The 17,500-nt window shown below is 46.1% G+C and overlaps 3 protein-coding genes across 8 annotated transcripts in view; 1 reads left to right on the top strand and 2 right to left on the bottom strand.

Annotated features, from left to right (window-relative positions):
* LOC121307250 (ATP-sensitive inward rectifier potassium channel 10-like) overlaps positions 1-5,597 on the bottom strand; it is a 6,444-nt gene extending 847 nt beyond the window's left edge. The window contains exons 1-4 of one of the 6 annotated variants that reach the window (XM_041239407.1): positions 5,070-5,597; positions 3,707-3,755; positions 1,147-1,487; positions 23-544 (exon numbers count right to left, since the gene is read on the bottom strand). In XM_041239407.1, the coding sequence (XP_041095341.1) occupies positions 23-544; positions 1,147-1,486 (862 nt within the window). In that variant the 5' untranslated portion in view covers position 1,487; positions 3,707-3,755; positions 5,070-5,597. The other 5 variants (XM_041239402.1, XM_041239406.1, XM_041239403.1 and 2 more) reach the window with 5 other exon arrangements.
* The window catches only part of LOC121307251 (G protein-activated inward rectifier potassium channel 3-like), a 13,408-nt gene extending 5,528 nt beyond the window's left edge, over positions 1-7,880 (top strand). Inside the window, exon 3 of the mRNA XM_041239408.1 lies at positions 7,679-7,880. Within this exon, the coding sequence (XP_041095342.1) occupies positions 7,679-7,740 (62 nt within the window). The 3' untranslated portion in view covers positions 7,741-7,880. The remainder of the gene's footprint in view (positions 1-7,678) is intronic.
* A 2,478-nt stretch (positions 7,881-10,358) lies between these two features.
* Positions 10,359-17,500, bottom strand: part of LOC121307249 (rho GTPase-activating protein 30-like) — a 10,616-nt gene continuing 3,474 nt past the window's right edge. The window contains exons 6-13 of the mRNA XM_041239400.1: positions 17,487-17,500; positions 16,788-16,956; positions 15,914-16,011; positions 15,759-15,830; positions 14,518-14,979; positions 13,939-14,136; positions 13,064-13,170; positions 10,359-12,821 (exon numbers count right to left, since the gene is read on the bottom strand). The exon at positions 17,487-17,500 is cut by the window's right edge and continues 108 nt beyond it. Of these exons, the coding sequence (XP_041095334.1) occupies positions 10,719-12,821; positions 13,064-13,170; positions 13,939-14,136; positions 14,518-14,979; positions 15,759-15,830; positions 15,914-16,011; positions 16,788-16,956; positions 17,487-17,500 (3,223 nt within the window). The 3' untranslated portion in view covers positions 10,359-10,718. The remainder of the gene's footprint in view (positions 12,822-13,063; positions 13,171-13,938; positions 14,137-14,517; positions 14,980-15,758; positions 15,831-15,913; positions 16,012-16,787; positions 16,957-17,486) is intronic.

Raw genomic sequence — 17,500 nt, 5'->3', positions numbered from 1 at the left:
CATTACAAGACTAACTGATCACCTTTGTCCACCCACGCGCGGAAGGGACTGTCGTCGTCGATCACGTGACAGAAGGTGAGCGGCAGGATAAGGAAGGGGCTGTCGCTGGACTTGTCCACGCTGAAGGACACGTTCCTCTGGTCCAGTCTCACCGTCTCGCCTTCTTTCGTCACGGAAGTCTGCAGGAGCTTTCCCGTCACCTGGCAGCTGATCAGGAGGCTCTTCCTCATGTTGGCCACTCGGATCATGAGGCAGGGCCGGCCGTCGTGGTCGGAGATCACCGCGTGCTGGCTGAACTTCACCGTCTCCCCGCGCTTTTTCGGCCGGGCCACTTTAGCCAGGAAGGTGCCGGTGATGAAGATCTCCAGGACCATGGTGAGGACCAGCTGGACGATCAGGAGGACGATGGCGAGCGGGCATTCCTCAGTGATGCAGCGGAAGCCGTAGCCGATGGTCGTTTGCGATTCCAGGGAGAACAGGAACGCGCCGGTCAGAGTCTGGACCTGCATCACGCAGGGGGTGTGGTTCGCAGGAGGGTCGAATTCTAGGAAAAAGAGTGAAGTTTTTCGGTTGTTGGGTTTTTGTTAGCTCAAACAGGAGATTCAGTGGTTAAATAAAAGGGCTTGTAACCCGGAGGTCCCCGGGTTCAAATCCCAGCTCAGCCACTGACTTGCTGTGTGTGACCCCGAGCGAGTCACTGAACCTCCTTGTGCTGTGTCTTTGGGGTGAGGTGTTGTTGTAAGCGACTCTGCAGCTGACGCACAGCCCACACACCCTAGCATCTTGTAAAGCGCTTTGTGATGGTGGTCCACTATGAAAGGCGCTATATAAAAAATTATTATTATTATTATTATTATTATTATTATTATTATTATTATTATAATCTCCCCCTGGGAAGATACAGTATGGCCAATTAGTAAAATATAAAGGGTTTTAATTAAGATCTAACCCTAACCCTAACCCTAACCCTAACCTTTTCTGATACAATTGTGTACTTTCAGATATCATGCAGAAAGATTTCCACATGAAGTACATTGTAATCCTGCGTAATAACCTTGCAGTGATGTGTAACCACACATGGATTTGCTCTGCAAACACACAGTCATTAGAGACACTCAATGGAAAGCATTACTGAAAGAAAGTTACCCAGTAAGTCCCCGTGGACCAAAGCCACCAGATACCACAGGACTCCAAAGAAAAACCACGTCCCAGCAAACGTGGCAGAGAACAGGAAGAGCTTGTAGCGCCACTGCATGTCCAGGAACGTGGTCCAGAGGTCCCGCAGGTAGAGGGCGCCGCGCCCGGTCACGTGGTCGATCCGCACATTGCTCCGCCCATCCTTCGACAGGACACGCCTCCTGCGCCTCAGTGCCGAGGCGGAGTTCTGGGCCCCCGCGTTGCCCAGCAGTGGCTTGAGGACATCGGTCTGGGTGGTCTGGCTGTAGCAGACCTTCTGGGGAGAGGAGGGAGGAGTGGGGGAGGACATTCTGAAAGAGAAAGAGAGAGGATAGATAGATAGATAGATAGATAGATAGATAGATAGATAGATAGATAGATAGATAGATAGATAGATGATAGATAGATAGATATCTAGATCTAGCTAGCATCGATACTTTCTGGGATAGATTTTATCTAACTATTGATATGATAGAGATAGATCTATAGATAGATCTATCTATCTAACATCCTATCCTAACAAACTTCTCTAGGACTTCTTCTCTCTCCTTTCTCAACAGGAAAGGGAATTTCTCCCCTTCTCTCTCTCCTCCTCCCCCCTTTCTCTTTGTACCCTCCCCTTTCTCCCGCTCTATCTCCCTTTCCCATCCTCTCTTCTATCCTTCTTCCTCCCTCTCTCCAATAAAAGAGAGGGATTTGAAAGCTCAGTCCTGCGTGGGCAGTAATTAGATAATTTCCCTTCTGACTTTCACCTTAATTCTACAGAGTCGTTTTCCATTCTGCCTTTACAGAGAAAGAAAGGACCGATTTTTATCGCAGAAACTTGGCTTTGAAAACATTCCTCGTTTTGTTTTCTGTTTTCAACTCGGCTTCTGGGCGCGTTCCTTGAAAAATTCGACAACAGGCAAATCCTCTCACGAACCCCAGCATGGGAACTTTATAACCCTATTGCCCTATTGCTATCAACACGACCTCTTCCACTTTTTAAATCTGTTCGGGAATTAAAACAAGCCTTTCTCATCTCTCATAGAGCAGCCCAAATGTATTAGAACGCCACTCTCCCATTGCTTCTGTAATTTTTCATTTGATGTGCGTGTGAAATCAAACCCTCAGGAGCAGAAGGGAAATGGTCTTTCAAACTTGCGATCGTCTCATTTAAGTGATGACTTTAAATCGGCCACACGTGCAATTTCAAACAGCGAGAGGAAAGGAACGTGGAGCCGCACGCGGTCAAACGCGGGAGGCTTTTCAGAAGCTGTATAAGACGCCCGATTGAAGCACAAAGCGGGCTGACAAGTTTGAGGCGGAATCATTAATAAATAACCATTGAAGATGTTGTGAGGTAGGGCTGCACAAACCTAGAATTGATTATTCGATTATCCGAGAATTCGATTTATCTGGCTGGAGCTCTCCACAGACGAGGGCCGCTGGTGTCGATGGGGCTGATTCACCCTTCCAAGTAAAACGAGTGAAGAGACAGCCGCTCTGGGTTTGTGTGGATCTCTGTGCTCTCCACAGAGTCTGAAGAAAAGCCGCGATCGATCGCCTCAAACCCCAAGCAGTTGTTTCTCCACTTGAGAGAGATTTGCATGAATAGGCACGAAGAACAAAACACGCTTAATTCTGTCTTGTTAACTTAGATCACCTTATTCAGGGCGAGTGGGTGCACGCAAGAGACTATCGCTGATGGGGCAATGGCTTCTTCTCTGATATTCTGAATGAATTAACTACCACAGTAGATGTGCTCCCCGTTCTCTCTCCCATCCCTCTCTTTTATGCCCTCACCAGTCATCTCTCCCTCTTTCATTTGCCCTCTCTCTTCTCTATCACTATCTCTCTCCCTCCACCCTTCTCTCTCCTTCTTTCCTTCTCCCCTCTCTCTCTTCCTCCCTCTCTCTCTTCCTCCCTCCCTCTCTCTCTCTCCTCTGTCCAAACACACAGTGGATGAGGGGCCTAAATACCCCCTTTGTTTGGGCCACAGAGAGAGAGAACAAAAGGCTCACTTACAAAGACAGGCTCTGTGTGTTAGAGAGAGAGAGAGAGAGAGAGAGTGAGGGAGAGAGATAGGGAGGGAGGGAGAAAGGGAGAGATATATCATTGACAAAGAGGCTTCATTTGTATTCCGGTGAGCGATTGAATTGCCCAACGAAAACTTTTTGCCAAACCTTAACTCTTAACACCATCGCAAAAAGAGTTCTCAATTCTCAAAGGACACATGGAAGACCAGCAAGCAAATGAACGAGACCCTCACATTAGTTGGATGCTACCCCCCCCCCCATATAAAGCAATGAAAGAAATGTCCAATGAATTTATTATGAGTGAAAACTGACTTTTTCCAACTGTTTTCCATATTTCATGCATGCAATAGCTAACGTCTATCAAGTCAGGATTCCCGAGGGATTTCTTACTAGGATTGTCACACCATTAAAGCCTACAGCTCTGGCCAAAAGTTTTGCAGCATCACCCCTCTATATAGAATGAACTAATTTTTGCATCATCAATTCGAATGAAAGCTGCTGGATAATCTTACCTTGTCAACACGCTGAATCGCACACTGGCGTGTTGTAGTTTTCCCCCGTCTAACGAAAAACCGACAGCATATTGAAAACTGCGATCTTTCTGGAAATGTTACTGTACTGCTATTATGGCTTCCGGTACAGACTTATGCAATATCATTTTGTAGTTCCTTTGATTACATGATGTTACAAAAAAAAAAAAAAAAGATACTTAATGTAGTTTTTTTTTTTTACTACTATTGTGTCATGGTGTGGGAGTTTACCAGACCTCTCTGTGCTTTACAATGCTTCCCTATGCTTTACCAGACCTCTCTGTGCTTTACAATGCTTCCCTGTGCTTTACCAGACCTCTCTGTGCTTTACAATGCTTCCCTATGCTTTACCAGACATCTCTGTGCTTTACAATGCTTCCCTATGCTTTACCAGACCTCTCTGTGCTTTACAATGCTTCCCTGTGCTTTACCAGACCTCTCTGTGCTTTACAAAGCTTCCCTATGCTTTACTGATGCATTGCTCTGCATTATTACACTTTACTATGCTTTTACTATGGAAAACCTACAGATTGCCAATCAAAAGCTACACAGCCTAACAACTGACTCTAGCACACAAATATTGGGGGGGTTAGGGTTGGGGGGGGGGGGGGGGGGGGGGTAATTGCATTGCACTAGAATCATTTTCCCAAACAAACTTTACTCACAGCAAATGATTTACAAAAGGAAACCACAAGGGGGCCACCCGCTGTTTGATTTTTCACATCTGGCATTTCCCTACATCTTTGGAAAACTCCAATCTCCATTCCAACCGCTGTGTCTCCTAAAAGCTTTCTGTGAAAAAGGGGTGAATTTGGGTCATATTCTCAAACCATTCCTTCACCACTGTCCCGGTTAATGTCTAGCAGCAGAGAAAGAAGGAGACACCTTCTTCTTCACACGGAGAGGGGTGAGGCGGATGGAAGGGGCTGCCTAGGGCAGTCATGCTATCAATGCAGAATCATCCTCGAAGACGCGACTCGACAGAGCTCAGTCAAAACGCTTTACAGACAGCATGTCTCACGAAACCAGACAGAATACTATAAATCACACACAGTGATATTAATAACGATAGTACATAGCAAATATCTAGACAGGACCAAAAATTAAAAAAACAAAAACAAGAATAACAGATAAAATATAATGTTAGCAGATAATAATAAAAAAAAACAATACAAAAACTTTATATCTAGATAAAGTTAAAATAAAGGAACGCGGGACCCACGCACTGTCAAACGCAGGGGAATTTTGCAAAGCACAAAGCGGTCTGGCATTTCCACACTGAGCGTGTTTTGTATATCGGCTTGCACATTTAAAAATAAGACTGAAATTTGCAATGACGTCTTACCTCTGAATCAACGCGGTAGTAACGTTTCCCTTCGGCAGGAATTGCCCAGATGTTGAGGAATAAATTGACAATAAACGTCAAACCGACGCTTTTATAAAAAATAAAAAAAAAAATCTTATTCCTAATTCAGTTTATCGACCATCAATAATCGACCATCAAAAATCTCCTTGTTCCTAAAATACCCATACAGAGGTAACAAAAACAGTTCAGCCGTTTACAGTTCATTAAAACTCATTCCAGCGGATCAAACGCGTTAGAATTGATTCGCGCTGGATTTAAAAAACAAATCTGTTTCCCGGTTTCTAATTCTGTTTTAATGCATCGCTGTTGCCACAGCTGTCCCGAGAGATTTTGTTGCGAGAATAAAACTAATCTGTTCAGTGCGACTCATTCTCTCTCTCTCTCTCTCCCTCTCTGTGATATTGTAGAGGTGTCTTTACTTTCTCCCTCTCTCCCTCTCTCTCTCTCTCTCTCTCTCTCTCTCTCTCTCTCTCTCTCTCTCTGTGATATTGTAGAGGTGTCTTTACTTTCTCCCTCTCTTCTCTCTCTCTCTCTCTCTCTCTCTCTCTCTCTCTCTCTCTCTCTCTCTCTCTCCTTGTAGAGGTGTCTCCTCTCTCCTTCTCTCCTCTCTCCTTCTCTCTCCCTCTTCCCCTCTCTCTCATCTCTCTTTCTCTCTCCTCCTCTACCCTCTCTCCTCTCCTCCTACTCTCTCTCTCTCTCTCTCTCTCTCTCTCTCTCTCTCTCTCTCGGTGATCTCTGTAGAGGTCTCTCTCTATCTCTCTCTCTCTCCTCTGTGATCTTGTAGAGGTGTCTTTACTATCTCTCTCCCTCCCCTCTGTGATCTTGTAGAGGTGTCTTTACTATCTCTCTCCCTCCCCTCTGTGATCTTGTAGAGGTGTCTTTACTTTCTCCCTCTCTCCTCCTCTCTCCTCTCCTCTCTCCTCTCTCTCTCTCTCTCTCTCTCTCTCTCTCTCTCTCTCTCTCTCTGTCCTCTCTCCTCTTCTCCTTCGACCATCTCTCTCTCTTTCTCTCTCTCCTCTAGCTCGGTAGAGAGAGGTAGAGGTGTAGAGGTGAGCTCTCTTCCTTCTCTCTTCTCTTATAACATCTCTCTCGAGAATGATTATCTTCGAAGGGTAGGATCTTATCTTGAGAGGAGGAGGGGCTCTCATTTGTAGAGGTGTCTTTACTATCTCTCTCTCTCTCTCTCTCTCTATCTCTCTCCCTCTCTCTGTGATCTTGTAGAGGTGTCTACTATCTCTCTCTCTCTCTCTCTCTCTCTCTCTCTCTCTGTGATATTGTAGAGGTGTCTTTACTATCTCCCTCTCTCTCGCTCTTTCTCTATCTCGCTCTCTCTCTCTCTACTGTATTTCAAAAGCGCTTTCATTGGCTTTCATGTCAAGATTATACGTTTAAGTTTTTGCCAAAGCAATTACACCCAACGCACAACACACTGTGAAACACTACCCGACTCCATCTACCAGCACGAAGCAATCCACCGTGAAACTAAATCTCCAGTACAAGACTCAGCCATCATGATACTACATTACACTACACTCCGCATATGGAAGGAGGTGTGTTCAAATAAGCTTGCAGGGTTATATATTTAAGGTTTTATTATACAATAAAAATCATCGAAATCCAGCGCCCAGAGTCGTGTAACTCTACCTGCGCACGAAGATCAAACGGCGAGCCCGCTTAAATTGTCCGTGACACAGTTCCACATACACCAATCAGTCATTATTTTGGGGTATGCGTGTATTGTGTATCGCTGTTTGATTTACTATACCCGTGTGTGTGTGTGTGTGTGTGTGTGTGTGAGAGAGAGAGAGAGAGAGATTGGAAATTGGAAATTGGAAAATTTAACCTGAATTAAAAGCCACATTGTTTTGATCCGGGCAGCGGTCTTTTTCAACCCCAGTGCCACCCTCTCTACTATACTGGCAAAAAGGAACAACGTCACAATGGAAACCAGTAGGAGGAATAAGAATCCAAACCATTCAAACCATCAGCTCTGGGGCGAAACTGTGTGAATGAGTGTCTCAGCTCTGCCAAGCCCCGCGTGTCGTGTGGATTTCTAATTTAAACACACCGCGTGTCAACCTGTTTTTAACAAAATTTTAAGCTCAGACGGCAGATCCAGTGGGTAAATAAGAGAGCTTGTAACCCAGCAGGTCCCCGGGTTCAAATCCCAGCTCAGGCACTGACTCGCTGTGTGTGACCCTGGGCGAGTCACTGAACCTCCTTGCGCTGCGTCTTTGGGGCGAGGCGTTGTTGTAAGCGACTCTGCAGCTGACGCACAGCCCACACTCTTGTAAAGCGCTTTGTGATGGTGGCCCACTATGAAAGGCGCTATATAAAAATAAAGATTATTATTATTATTATTATTATTATTATTATTATTATTATTATATATATTTGTTAAGTGTCCCGACCTTTATTCTGAGGGCAACGTGTGGTAAAACCAGTTGAGGACAAAGTGTCAAAAAGGTTTCGTTAATGTAATTTTAGTTGGTAAAAACCATTTTACAAATTAATTACACAATTGAATTAATTATTATTATTATGATTATTATTATTATTATTATTATTATTATTATTATTATTTTTAGTGTCATTCCCTGTACCATGGCATCTTTCCAGTCCCGGGACAGCAGGAGCCAAGACCTCTTAAATACACCGGAACGGCGCTGGGCCGAGCTCAAAAGCAGTGTGAAACGGCATTATTTTGTACAAGACGATTATTTTCCCTCATGAAAGCCGCTGTTGGCTTTTGTTTTGTGTTTTATAAAGGTTAGTTCAAGTTAAAAAAAAAAAAACAGCGGATCTTGTATTTTATAAAGACGAGAGAGAGAAAGGAGGGAGAGAGAGAGAGGAGAGAGGGAGAGAGCCAAGAGACGGAATGGGGACGGGTGAATGGAGGGAAAAAGAATGAAAAGAGCAGAGAGAGAGAGAGAGAGAGAGAGAGAGAGAGAGAGAGAGAGAGAGAGAGGAAGAGAGAGAGAGAGATGGAGAGAGAGGAGAGAGAGAGAGAGAGAGGGAGAGAGGGGGGAAGAGAGAGTGAGAGAGCGAGAGAGGAGGAAGCGGACGACAGCGACCGGCCGCATTCTCTGTGCTCTGAATAACAGGCTTCCAGCTGCTGGCACAAAACACACAAAACACACAAACACACGGGACTGTGTTCTTTCTTTCTTTCTTTCATTTTCTTGTTTTAGTTTTTTCTTCTTCCTTTCCTGTTTAAGTTGTAATCTTTCTTCGTATTTATTTCTTTCAGCTTAACCCCCATTTTCTTGCTAACATGCCAAGTAATATTCTCTTTATTTCTATATATCTGGAACATTTATATTTATTAATTATCGCATTATCATAGTGCTAGTCTGCCTATTTCACCTTAAAATATAATCTCTGTGCTTTACAATGCTTCCCTATGCTTTACCAGTCCTCTCTGTGTTTTACAATCCTTCCCTATGCTTTACCAGACCTCTCTGTGCTTTACAATGCTTCCCTATGCTTTACCAGTCCTCTCTGTGCTTTACAATGCTTCCCTGTGCTTTACCAGACCCCTCTGTGCTTTACAATGCTTCCCTGTGCTTTACCAGACCTCTCTGTGCTTTACAATGCTTCCCTATGCTTTACCAGACCTCTCTGTGCTTTACAATGCTTCCCTATGCTTTACCAGACCTCTCTGTGCTTTACAATGCTTCCCTGTGCTTTACCACACCTCTCTGTGCTTTACAATGCTTCCCTGTGCTTTACCAGACCTCTCTGTGCTTTACAATGCTTCCCTATGCTTTACCAGACCTCTCTGTGCTTTACAATGCTTCCCTGGACCGTGATTGGTTGGACTCCCCTGCTCTATACAAACCCAGCCCCCAGGCTGGAACCAGGGGCTCCACAGGTGAAATGAACGTGGGCGTGGTCTGGCGTTGCAACCTTCCCCCCAAAAAGCGAATCGACGTGTCTGAAAATCCTAATCGCAAATGAGTGAACGGGTGACATCTAGTGGACAGTACGAGAAGTTCAGTCTGCCGTGTACAGCGCTGGCCAAAGGTTTTCCATCAGCAAGAATTAGACATTATAAAAAAAAAAAAAGACATGAACATAATTTAAATATTTTATTCAACATCATCGTGTAATTAAATCCACTACAAAATGATATACAACGCCTATACCGGAAGCCGTAATAGATTTCAAAATATTTTTCAATTTTTCGTTCAAATAGAGGGTGATGATGCAAAACTTTCTGGCCAGAGACTTACAGCGGTTTTGAAAGAAGAAATTAAACAAACCAAAAAAATTGCAACAATGAATGAAAAAAAAAAAAACAATATTAAATTTGATATTTTATTTAGTAATTCACAATACAATCCAAGTGTCGCAGACAGTAGATCTCATTTACAAAAGCACCGCTGGGCAACACTGTCAAAGAAGCATAGAGCAGACGCACCGTGCTTAAAGAAAATCGTATTGCATACATACCTAGCTTCAAAAGAAACTTATCGCTATTATAACAAATGTCTTTTTAAAAAAAGGTATACAAACGATGGCCATTGACAAAATGTTTTTGGTTTTTATCCCTCGATCGTTCATCCTCGCCCATGACACGCTTGAGAGACTGAAGCTCTTAATCACCTGATTAGTGAGCCAGTTGATTGGACGCTGGATGTGGAGCGATTTCAGCTGCTGAATTTCAAGCTTGAATAAAAGCAATAAAGAAAATCACAGAAAAAAAAACCCAATACACCACGTCTGTCGAGAGAGCAGCGCCTTCGTGCGATCGGCGCGCTGGAGGCTGGACTGGGGCAGCGGGCTGTGGCTCTCAGTCTTCGTTAAGTCAACGACAGGCCACCAAACCGGGAGACCGAGAGTCACGACACCTGCCCGAGATCGAAGGATCATTCTGCAGCGTCTTCCTGGTGTCGGTTGTTTATTAGCACGATAAAAAAAGCTACTGGTTATCAGAATGATATTCCGGTCACCGGGCTTCTTCTCTATAGTCTGTTCTGCTTAGGGAAAAATGGGGGTTTCCAGAGTGAAAAACAGGGGCTTTCTTTTTCTCAATTCATTGAAGCTGTAGCAACTATGAAGCAGTTAAAATAGTAATTTGATAACAGACTTGCAATTTAAAAACGTAACATTGTGTGAATATCTATCCATCTCTCTATCTATCTGTCTATCTATCTATCTATCTATCTATCTATCTATCTATCTATCTATATATAACCTAAAAATTAAACTGAATTAAGTGAATTGCATGTACTATTTGAATTTTATTATTATTATTATTATTATTATTATTATTATTATTATTATTATTATTATTACAGCAATTTGCTTCGGTGTAAAACAGATTTCCTTTCCTCTACCGAGCCGTTCTGAGCTCTTTTGATTTGCTGTGTATTTTTGCAAAGCTCCCCGAGATGCTTGCACTGTTAGGACGCTGTATCAACGAAGCTGCCACGCTCTGGTACAGTGCGATGCGCTCCTCCATCGAATCTGGCACGTATCCTGCGGCAACGCTATCAACACCTGAGCATAATGAATAAAATAGTAGCTCTATTTGAAAACGCACTCTGTCCTATTATCCAAAGCAGCGGGCTTTTATACAACTGAGGTACAAGTTAACGAAGTGTCGTTCCCTCCCTCACTCACTCACTCTCTCTCCCTATCTCTGTGACTATCCAGAGCTGCAAAAGAGCATCTCTGCTGAATTGTCTCCTCCGTTTCAAGCAAGCTTGCTCTCTGACCAATCCTGGGCAGGCTCATTCTCTTGGCTTCCCCGCCTCTGGGGAGGGGGTGGGAACTGGGACTGGGAGGGGCTTGGCCCGTGAGGTCACAGTGGGAGTGGCGGAGTGGTTTGGGCAGAGTCTGCAGGGAGCTCTGCTCCCCGTATGTCTGAATCCTCCACACCTTCAGATTGCAATGCCTGTCCTTGGCCCTCGCTACCGCTTCGTCAAAAGAGAGGCTGGCTACCGGAACAGCCCCGTTCCTCTTCCCCCACTCCCCCTCCCCCTCTGCCTCTACCTCCCTTCCCCTGAAGCTCCACCTGTTCTTCCCTCTGCCCTCGCTCTCTCCCTCGCTCCCTGGTGGCTGCGACTGGAATTGGTGAAGCTGATGCTTGACCTTCAATGCCGGCGGCAGTTTTGAAAATTGAGGCTTTGGCGCAACAACGGGTACTGATTTTACCTGGCAAAGTTTTAGCCGTGGCTTGGTTGGCATGCCCTCTACTGCCTGCATCTGAGCACCCTCCATTCCTTCTACTCTCACCTCCTTTTGGGTCTCTGAATTCTCCCCCTCCTTCTCTCTCTCCCCCTGCCTCCCCCCTCTGTGTTTTGATCCATCTCCCTCCACCCCTTCGTTCTCGCTTCCCGTTTGATCGTCTCTCACCTTCTCACCCGCTGCCCCGATTTCTCCACCCGCATCCCGTCTCTCTTTCATTTCTACCTCTGTAACCTCACCCAAGCCCTTTAGTTTTCCAGCTACCTCTTCCCTCTCCCTCGCGAAACCCTCTTCAATTTCTTTGACACCTTTTCTCCCGTCACTCGAACCCCCAACCCCAATCTCCTGCAACATTCCATCAATTTCGTGATCACCAGTCCCGTCTGCACCCCTCGCCTCGCTGCCTCCTCCCTCCTCCATGATACCCTCCTCCACGGAATTTACTTTCACATCCATCTGTTGAGTCATATCTGGCTTTGCGGAGCTAAATTCACTCCCAACTACTTCCGCCTTTCCCATCGAAAAGCTTCCCATCTCACTGCGTGCATTTATCCCGTGGGTTTCTAAAGAGGCCAGACAACGGTCTACCAGAGACTGGATGAAGACCCCAACCCTTGCCAAATCATCCTTCGAATCTTCATAAGAAGCCACTGCTTGCCTCTCACTCTCCTTGCAAACTCCACCCATTTCATCATCTTGAAGAATTTCCGGGAGTGCCTCCTGGTGTCCTACAAGCTTTTTCGGATCTCCTGTTGGTCCTTCATCAAACCCCTCCGGCTGCTCTACACCTTCTGGTTCCACTTGAAGCTCCCTGCAGTCTGCATTTCCTTCTGCAGGCATCTCAGGAGCTTCCAAAACAGTGATGGGATAGCAAAGGAGGTCCGTTTCCGGATCATGAGCGAGCTGCGGGACGTTCGCGGACTCTAGCGGGCTCCCCAACTCTAAACCAGCCAAGCTTTCAAGCCGGGCTCCTGTGGGACAGACCCGGCTGCTTCCAGCGAAGCTCTGCTTGTCCGACTCTTCCGTAACAGCAGAGCGAAGAAGCGCCACGTCGTCGCATGCCTCCGGTGGATCCCTTGAGTTAAGATCAATTGCCTGCATTTCACCGCAGGTCTCGCTGTCCTGCACTGGCGTAGCCGTGATCGAGTCTCCAGCACACTGCCACCTACCCTCGTCTCCCGGTCCACAAATAGGTTCCGCCCCTTCATTTGACTGCCCCCTGCTGGCTTGGAGGTCCAGCGTTTCAGAAAGAGCCGGTTGGTCGTTTTGCTCTGAAGGGCTGCCGGTGTCTTCGAGTCGGTCAGTTTCGTGGTCGACTCGGGCAGCCGCGGGCGTGTCCTCCTCCCAGATTTTGAGGTCGGGAGGGTCAACGTAGTCCGGTAGGCTGCAGAACTGCATGTCTTCGTCGCTGTCGCATTCCGTTCTGAACTGGTTTAGCTGGGAGGACAGGCTGGAGGGAGGATCGTACATCTCGCTGCTGAAACTGCAGCAGTCCTCATCCTCGTAGCAAGGAGGCTCCACAGAGAACTCTGCAACCTGTCAGTAAGAGAGAGAACGCAGCACATTACATGGCTGACCACTGTAACCCGCTTAGTAAATACAGGATCACTTTGCAATGTCAGCATGCACAGTTACAATGTACTTAACGTGTCCATCCTTGTACACGACATGTGTAAAGTACAACAACTGTATCAGAAAAGGATTAGGGATAGGGTTAATTTGTGCAAACGGTATTTGCCAAGTCAGAAACTGAGTGGTTGAGACACACACAGACAGACCTGTGTCGTCCCCTCTCCCGTGTCCATCATGTCGTCGTCCAGGAAGCTGAAGGTGTCCAGAAAGTCCAGGGGCAGCTCCGAAGGTCTCTCCTTCTCCCCTCCCATGTCTCAAAACAAAACATCGAGAAGAAGATGAGACATTTCTCTCATTTCTAGCACAGCGTGCTACTTAAAAAATTCTGAAGCTGACATTTTCTTCAGCCTGCATGTGTTAATTATACCTAAGCCTTACCCGAACCCAAACCCTTATCCTATCCCTAAATCTAACCAACTCTAATGGGTCCTTTCACACCAAACACGCTAAAGCATCCATTGTAACACACTTTTTTATATAAATACCCCCGACGCTAGCACTTGGTGTGAAAAGACTTTCTCTCTCACCCTGACTCTGCCAATAACCCTAACCCTTTTCCTTTTATGTAGCCCATTAAAAACTACTTTATGAACAGGAAATCTCTGCTGAGTACAACCAGGTACAGAGCTCTCTATCAGTCACACCCCCAAGTCCAACACTTCAACGCATTCTCCCTCCCCCCCCCCCCCCCCACTAGAATTGATTAAGCTCAGTGCTTTTTCAAAACAGTGCCAAGTAGGTGTATAAGAATAAGAATTTATTTTGCGGAGATGGAATGAATGTGAAGGTGTGTGGAGTTTTAAAGCGATACCGAACTCAGTTCCCCAATTACTGTGTATCGTGCAAAAATATTTCCACATGAAGTGCATTGTCACTCTGCATGATAACATTGCGATGATGTGTGTGAGCCCATGCGGATTCAGTAAGTAACTGCTCTGTGAACACACAGCAGTTAGAGACTCCTAATAGAAAGGGCTACCCCCTGACACTCCCCGGAATCGTCTCTCGTTTCCCAGCTCACCCATGTACTCCCCTTCCTCCTCCTCTTCCTCCGGATGCTCCTCCTCTTCCTCTGAACTGATGCTGGAGCTCCGCCCACCGTGACCACTTGCTGAAGCCTCCACCTCAACCTCGACGTCCGTCTCCCTGACTTCCTGTCTTTCGGCTTCCTGCAGCCCCGCCTCTTCCTGCGACTCCGACTCGGGACTTTCGTTGTTCTCTGTAGCGGCGGGAAATAATCGCTTTTGGTTAAAATGAAGGTACAACAAGGAATACCCACCCACAGAGATAACACAGACACAAATAAAGGAGACAGCTGTTTCTGCATCCAGCGCTCAACGAATATCACAGACATTTGCAGAGCTTTTTGAGATGTTACAGTAATAAATAATGACTTGGATCGCATTATTGAGGAGTTTGGTGATAAAACAAGTGATCAGGAGAGGATTGATCAGTGCGCACGTCTATAAGGAGGTGTGTGAACAGCGAACAAGGGGTGGGGCTTGGCTGGAGATGCAGTGTCCTTTTGCGATTCAATGCCTTTTAAACCTATTTTACTCTAAAAAATATATGTTTTAAAACAGCGCATGTTTTAACTCACCTTCATCTCCCTGTTCGACCTTCGCCCCGAGATCTGGAGAGTCCTCCACCGTCGTCCTCTTCTCTTCCCCTGCTTTTTCGGCCCCTTTGTCGCCATTAGCTCCCTGTAAAACCCCTAAAGCCAGCCCAGAGGTGATATGCAGCGGGACGGTCACCGAAAAAGGTCCAGAAATATGAACTCCAGCGCACCTCTCTGCGCGGTTGCTGCGAACCTTCGGAGAATTTGAAGACAGGTTGTCCAAGCTGGAGCTGCCAAGCCCCGCCTCTGCCCCGCCCACCACGCTGACGCTGGCCCCGCCCCCTCTGCGATAGGTCACGGCGTATCCTTGGGAGCCTTTAGCCCCTGGCTCTGCGCCCAGCGAGGACGCGATCAGGGGGGAGGGGGGCAGAGAACTGGGGTTTTCCTCGTGGGGTCCGAAGCTTTCGTGGCGGATTGGGGTTCGATCGGAGCTCCGCTGGTTAACTGCATCAGAGGATGAAAGAAAGACCGCTGTGATCCCTAATTGAAGGTCTGGGGATTAGAGTTTGTGTTGATTTTAAAATTTCACTTCTTACTTGTAAGGTGATGCCGGGTTTGGCTCCTTATTTTATCTCTGATCAGTCTACACCCCTTCACACAACCTTCGCTCAACTGATCTTGGATTGCTATGTGTTCCCTCTGATCACCCGCGTTCTATGGGCGACGGGACTTTTTGTTATTATGCCCCGAAACTTTGGAGCCCCATTCCTAAAGAGAGCAGAGATTCTGCCACTCTTAATGCTTTTAAATCTAGTTTAAAGACCTACTTTTACAGAAAGGCATTTTGACCGTTTCATTTGTCTGTAAAGTGCTTTGAGGTGTTGCTCTTAAAAGCGCTGTATAAAATAAAGTTTATTATTATTATTATTATTATTAATAAAATGTATTTTTATATAGCGCCTTTCACAGTAGACCCCCATCACAAAGCGCTTTACAAGAGACTAGGGTGTGTGGGCTGTGCATCAGCTGCAGAGTCGCTCACAACAACCCCTCACCCCAAAGACGCAGCACAAGGAGGTTCAGTGACTCGCTCAGGGTCCCACACAGCGAGTCAATGCCTGAGCTGGGATTTGAAACAATAACTATCTTTATAGTTCAATGGTCCGATTCCCAGCTGTGACTGAAACGCTCACATTGCTCCACAGGGATCAATTGAATTCGTAAAGCGGCAGCCTATGTTACAAAGTAGTTCCAAGAAATAAGCAAACCCATTCGAGAATCACCTTCTAGTGCGCAGGGCAGGGAGCTGAGTGAGTCCATGCTCTTGGCTGGCCTCATATGAGCCTTCAGTTTATCTGGAAGGAGAATCGTGAATTCAGTTGTCACATTGGGAAGTCAAGCGTTGATGAGGAGGATAAAGGCTCTAAAGATGACCTACCTTTGTCCTCGCCCTTCCCTTTTCTCTTGTCGCTGTTGTTCGATCGGCCCAAGTTAAAAATCGATTTCCATTTTTTCACCTTCAGAGACCCTTTCCTCCTGTGTGAGATGCAAAAAACCCCGATTCTGTTATTATTATTATTATTATTATTATTATTATTTATTAATAGCCGCTAGGAATCCGCCCGCTTGCTTCCGTCTGCAGAGACTGAGATCAATCCGGTTTCGAGATGGGACCGCTGGTATTTCTCCCCGTGCCGCTGCTGAACAAAATCCCTCCGTCTCAATCAGCAAATTCATCTTCCAGCAGATATCAAGCCAAACAAGCACTTCATAGAAACATAGACGACAGCCAGACTATTGCCTTCTATGGAGGTTATTGATTATTGATATTCTATACTGTATTATGCTATAGTGTTGCGTTACCCTTTGCTGTGCTTTTGCTGTGGGAAACTTATATAAGGTCAGTTTATCCTGATTTTTAATATACTGTACCCCACCTCTCTGTGCTTTACAATGCTTCCCTATGCTTTACCAGACCTCTCTGTGCTTTACAATGCTTCCCTGTGCTTTACCACACCTCTCTGTGCTTTACAATGCTACCCTATGCTTTACCCCACCTCTCTGTGCTTTACAATGCTTCCCTATGCTTTACCAGACCTCTCTGTGCTTTACAATGCTTCCCCATGCTTTACCACACCTCTCTGTGCTTTACAATGCTTCCCTGTGCTTTACCAGACCTCTCTGTGCTTTACAATGCTTCCCTGTGCTTTACCAGACCTCTCTGTGCTTTACCTACAGGAACACGTTCAGTATTTCAGTCCTGGCAGGGAATCGCAGAGCTGCAGGACAGACTGACAGATGGACAGACTCACTTGGTGTCGGCGACCTCAATGATGGCGTGGTACGGTCTCATCTGTGGAGGCCCATCTCCGGGGCTGAGCGCGCTCGGCATGTTGAAGGGAAGCGCTCGGAAGTACGGATCTTCCTGATTGGGCAGGAAAGTCGGTGAGGGGAGGGACTTGGGTCGTTGGTCGTGGTAATCTTGAAATAAATAAATAAATAAATAAAATTTCAATATAATAATAAAAAAAAAAAGCACTGGAGGAATTGACCAAATGTGAGGTGTAAGGTTTACCAGACCTCATGTGCTTTACAATGCTTCCCTATGCTTTACCAGACCTCTCTGGGCTTTACAATGCTTCCCTGTGCTTTACCAGACCTCTCTGGGCTTTACAATGCTTCTCTATGCTTTACCAGACCTCTCTGTGCTCTACAATGCTTCTCTGTGCTTTACCAGACCTCTCTGTGCTTTACAATGCTTGCCTATGCTTTACCAGACCTCTCTGTGCTTATAATGCTTGCCTGTGCTTTATCAGACCTCTCTGTGCTTATAATGCTTGCCTGTGCTTTACCAGACCTCTCTGTGCTTTACAATGCTTGCCTATAACCCACCGTGCTGTCACTGCGCTTCGTTACAGTTTGCTGTGCTGTCACTCTGAGGAAACATTTCTAAGGGCACTGCTGTGATCAAAACCCTACAGCAGCTCAGTGGACTCAGACCGAGGACTCACCCCCAGAGGCATCA

Source organism: Polyodon spathula, chromosome 54 (assembly GCF_017654505.1).
Source record: "Polyodon spathula isolate WHYD16114869_AA chromosome 54, ASM1765450v1, whole genome shotgun sequence".
In the NCBI taxonomy this organism is placed as follows: domain Eukaryota; kingdom Metazoa; phylum Chordata; class Actinopteri; order Acipenseriformes; family Polyodontidae; genus Polyodon; species Polyodon spathula.
Note: the sequence above shows the minus strand (reverse complement) of the source record. Positions and strands in the feature narration are given on the sequence as shown.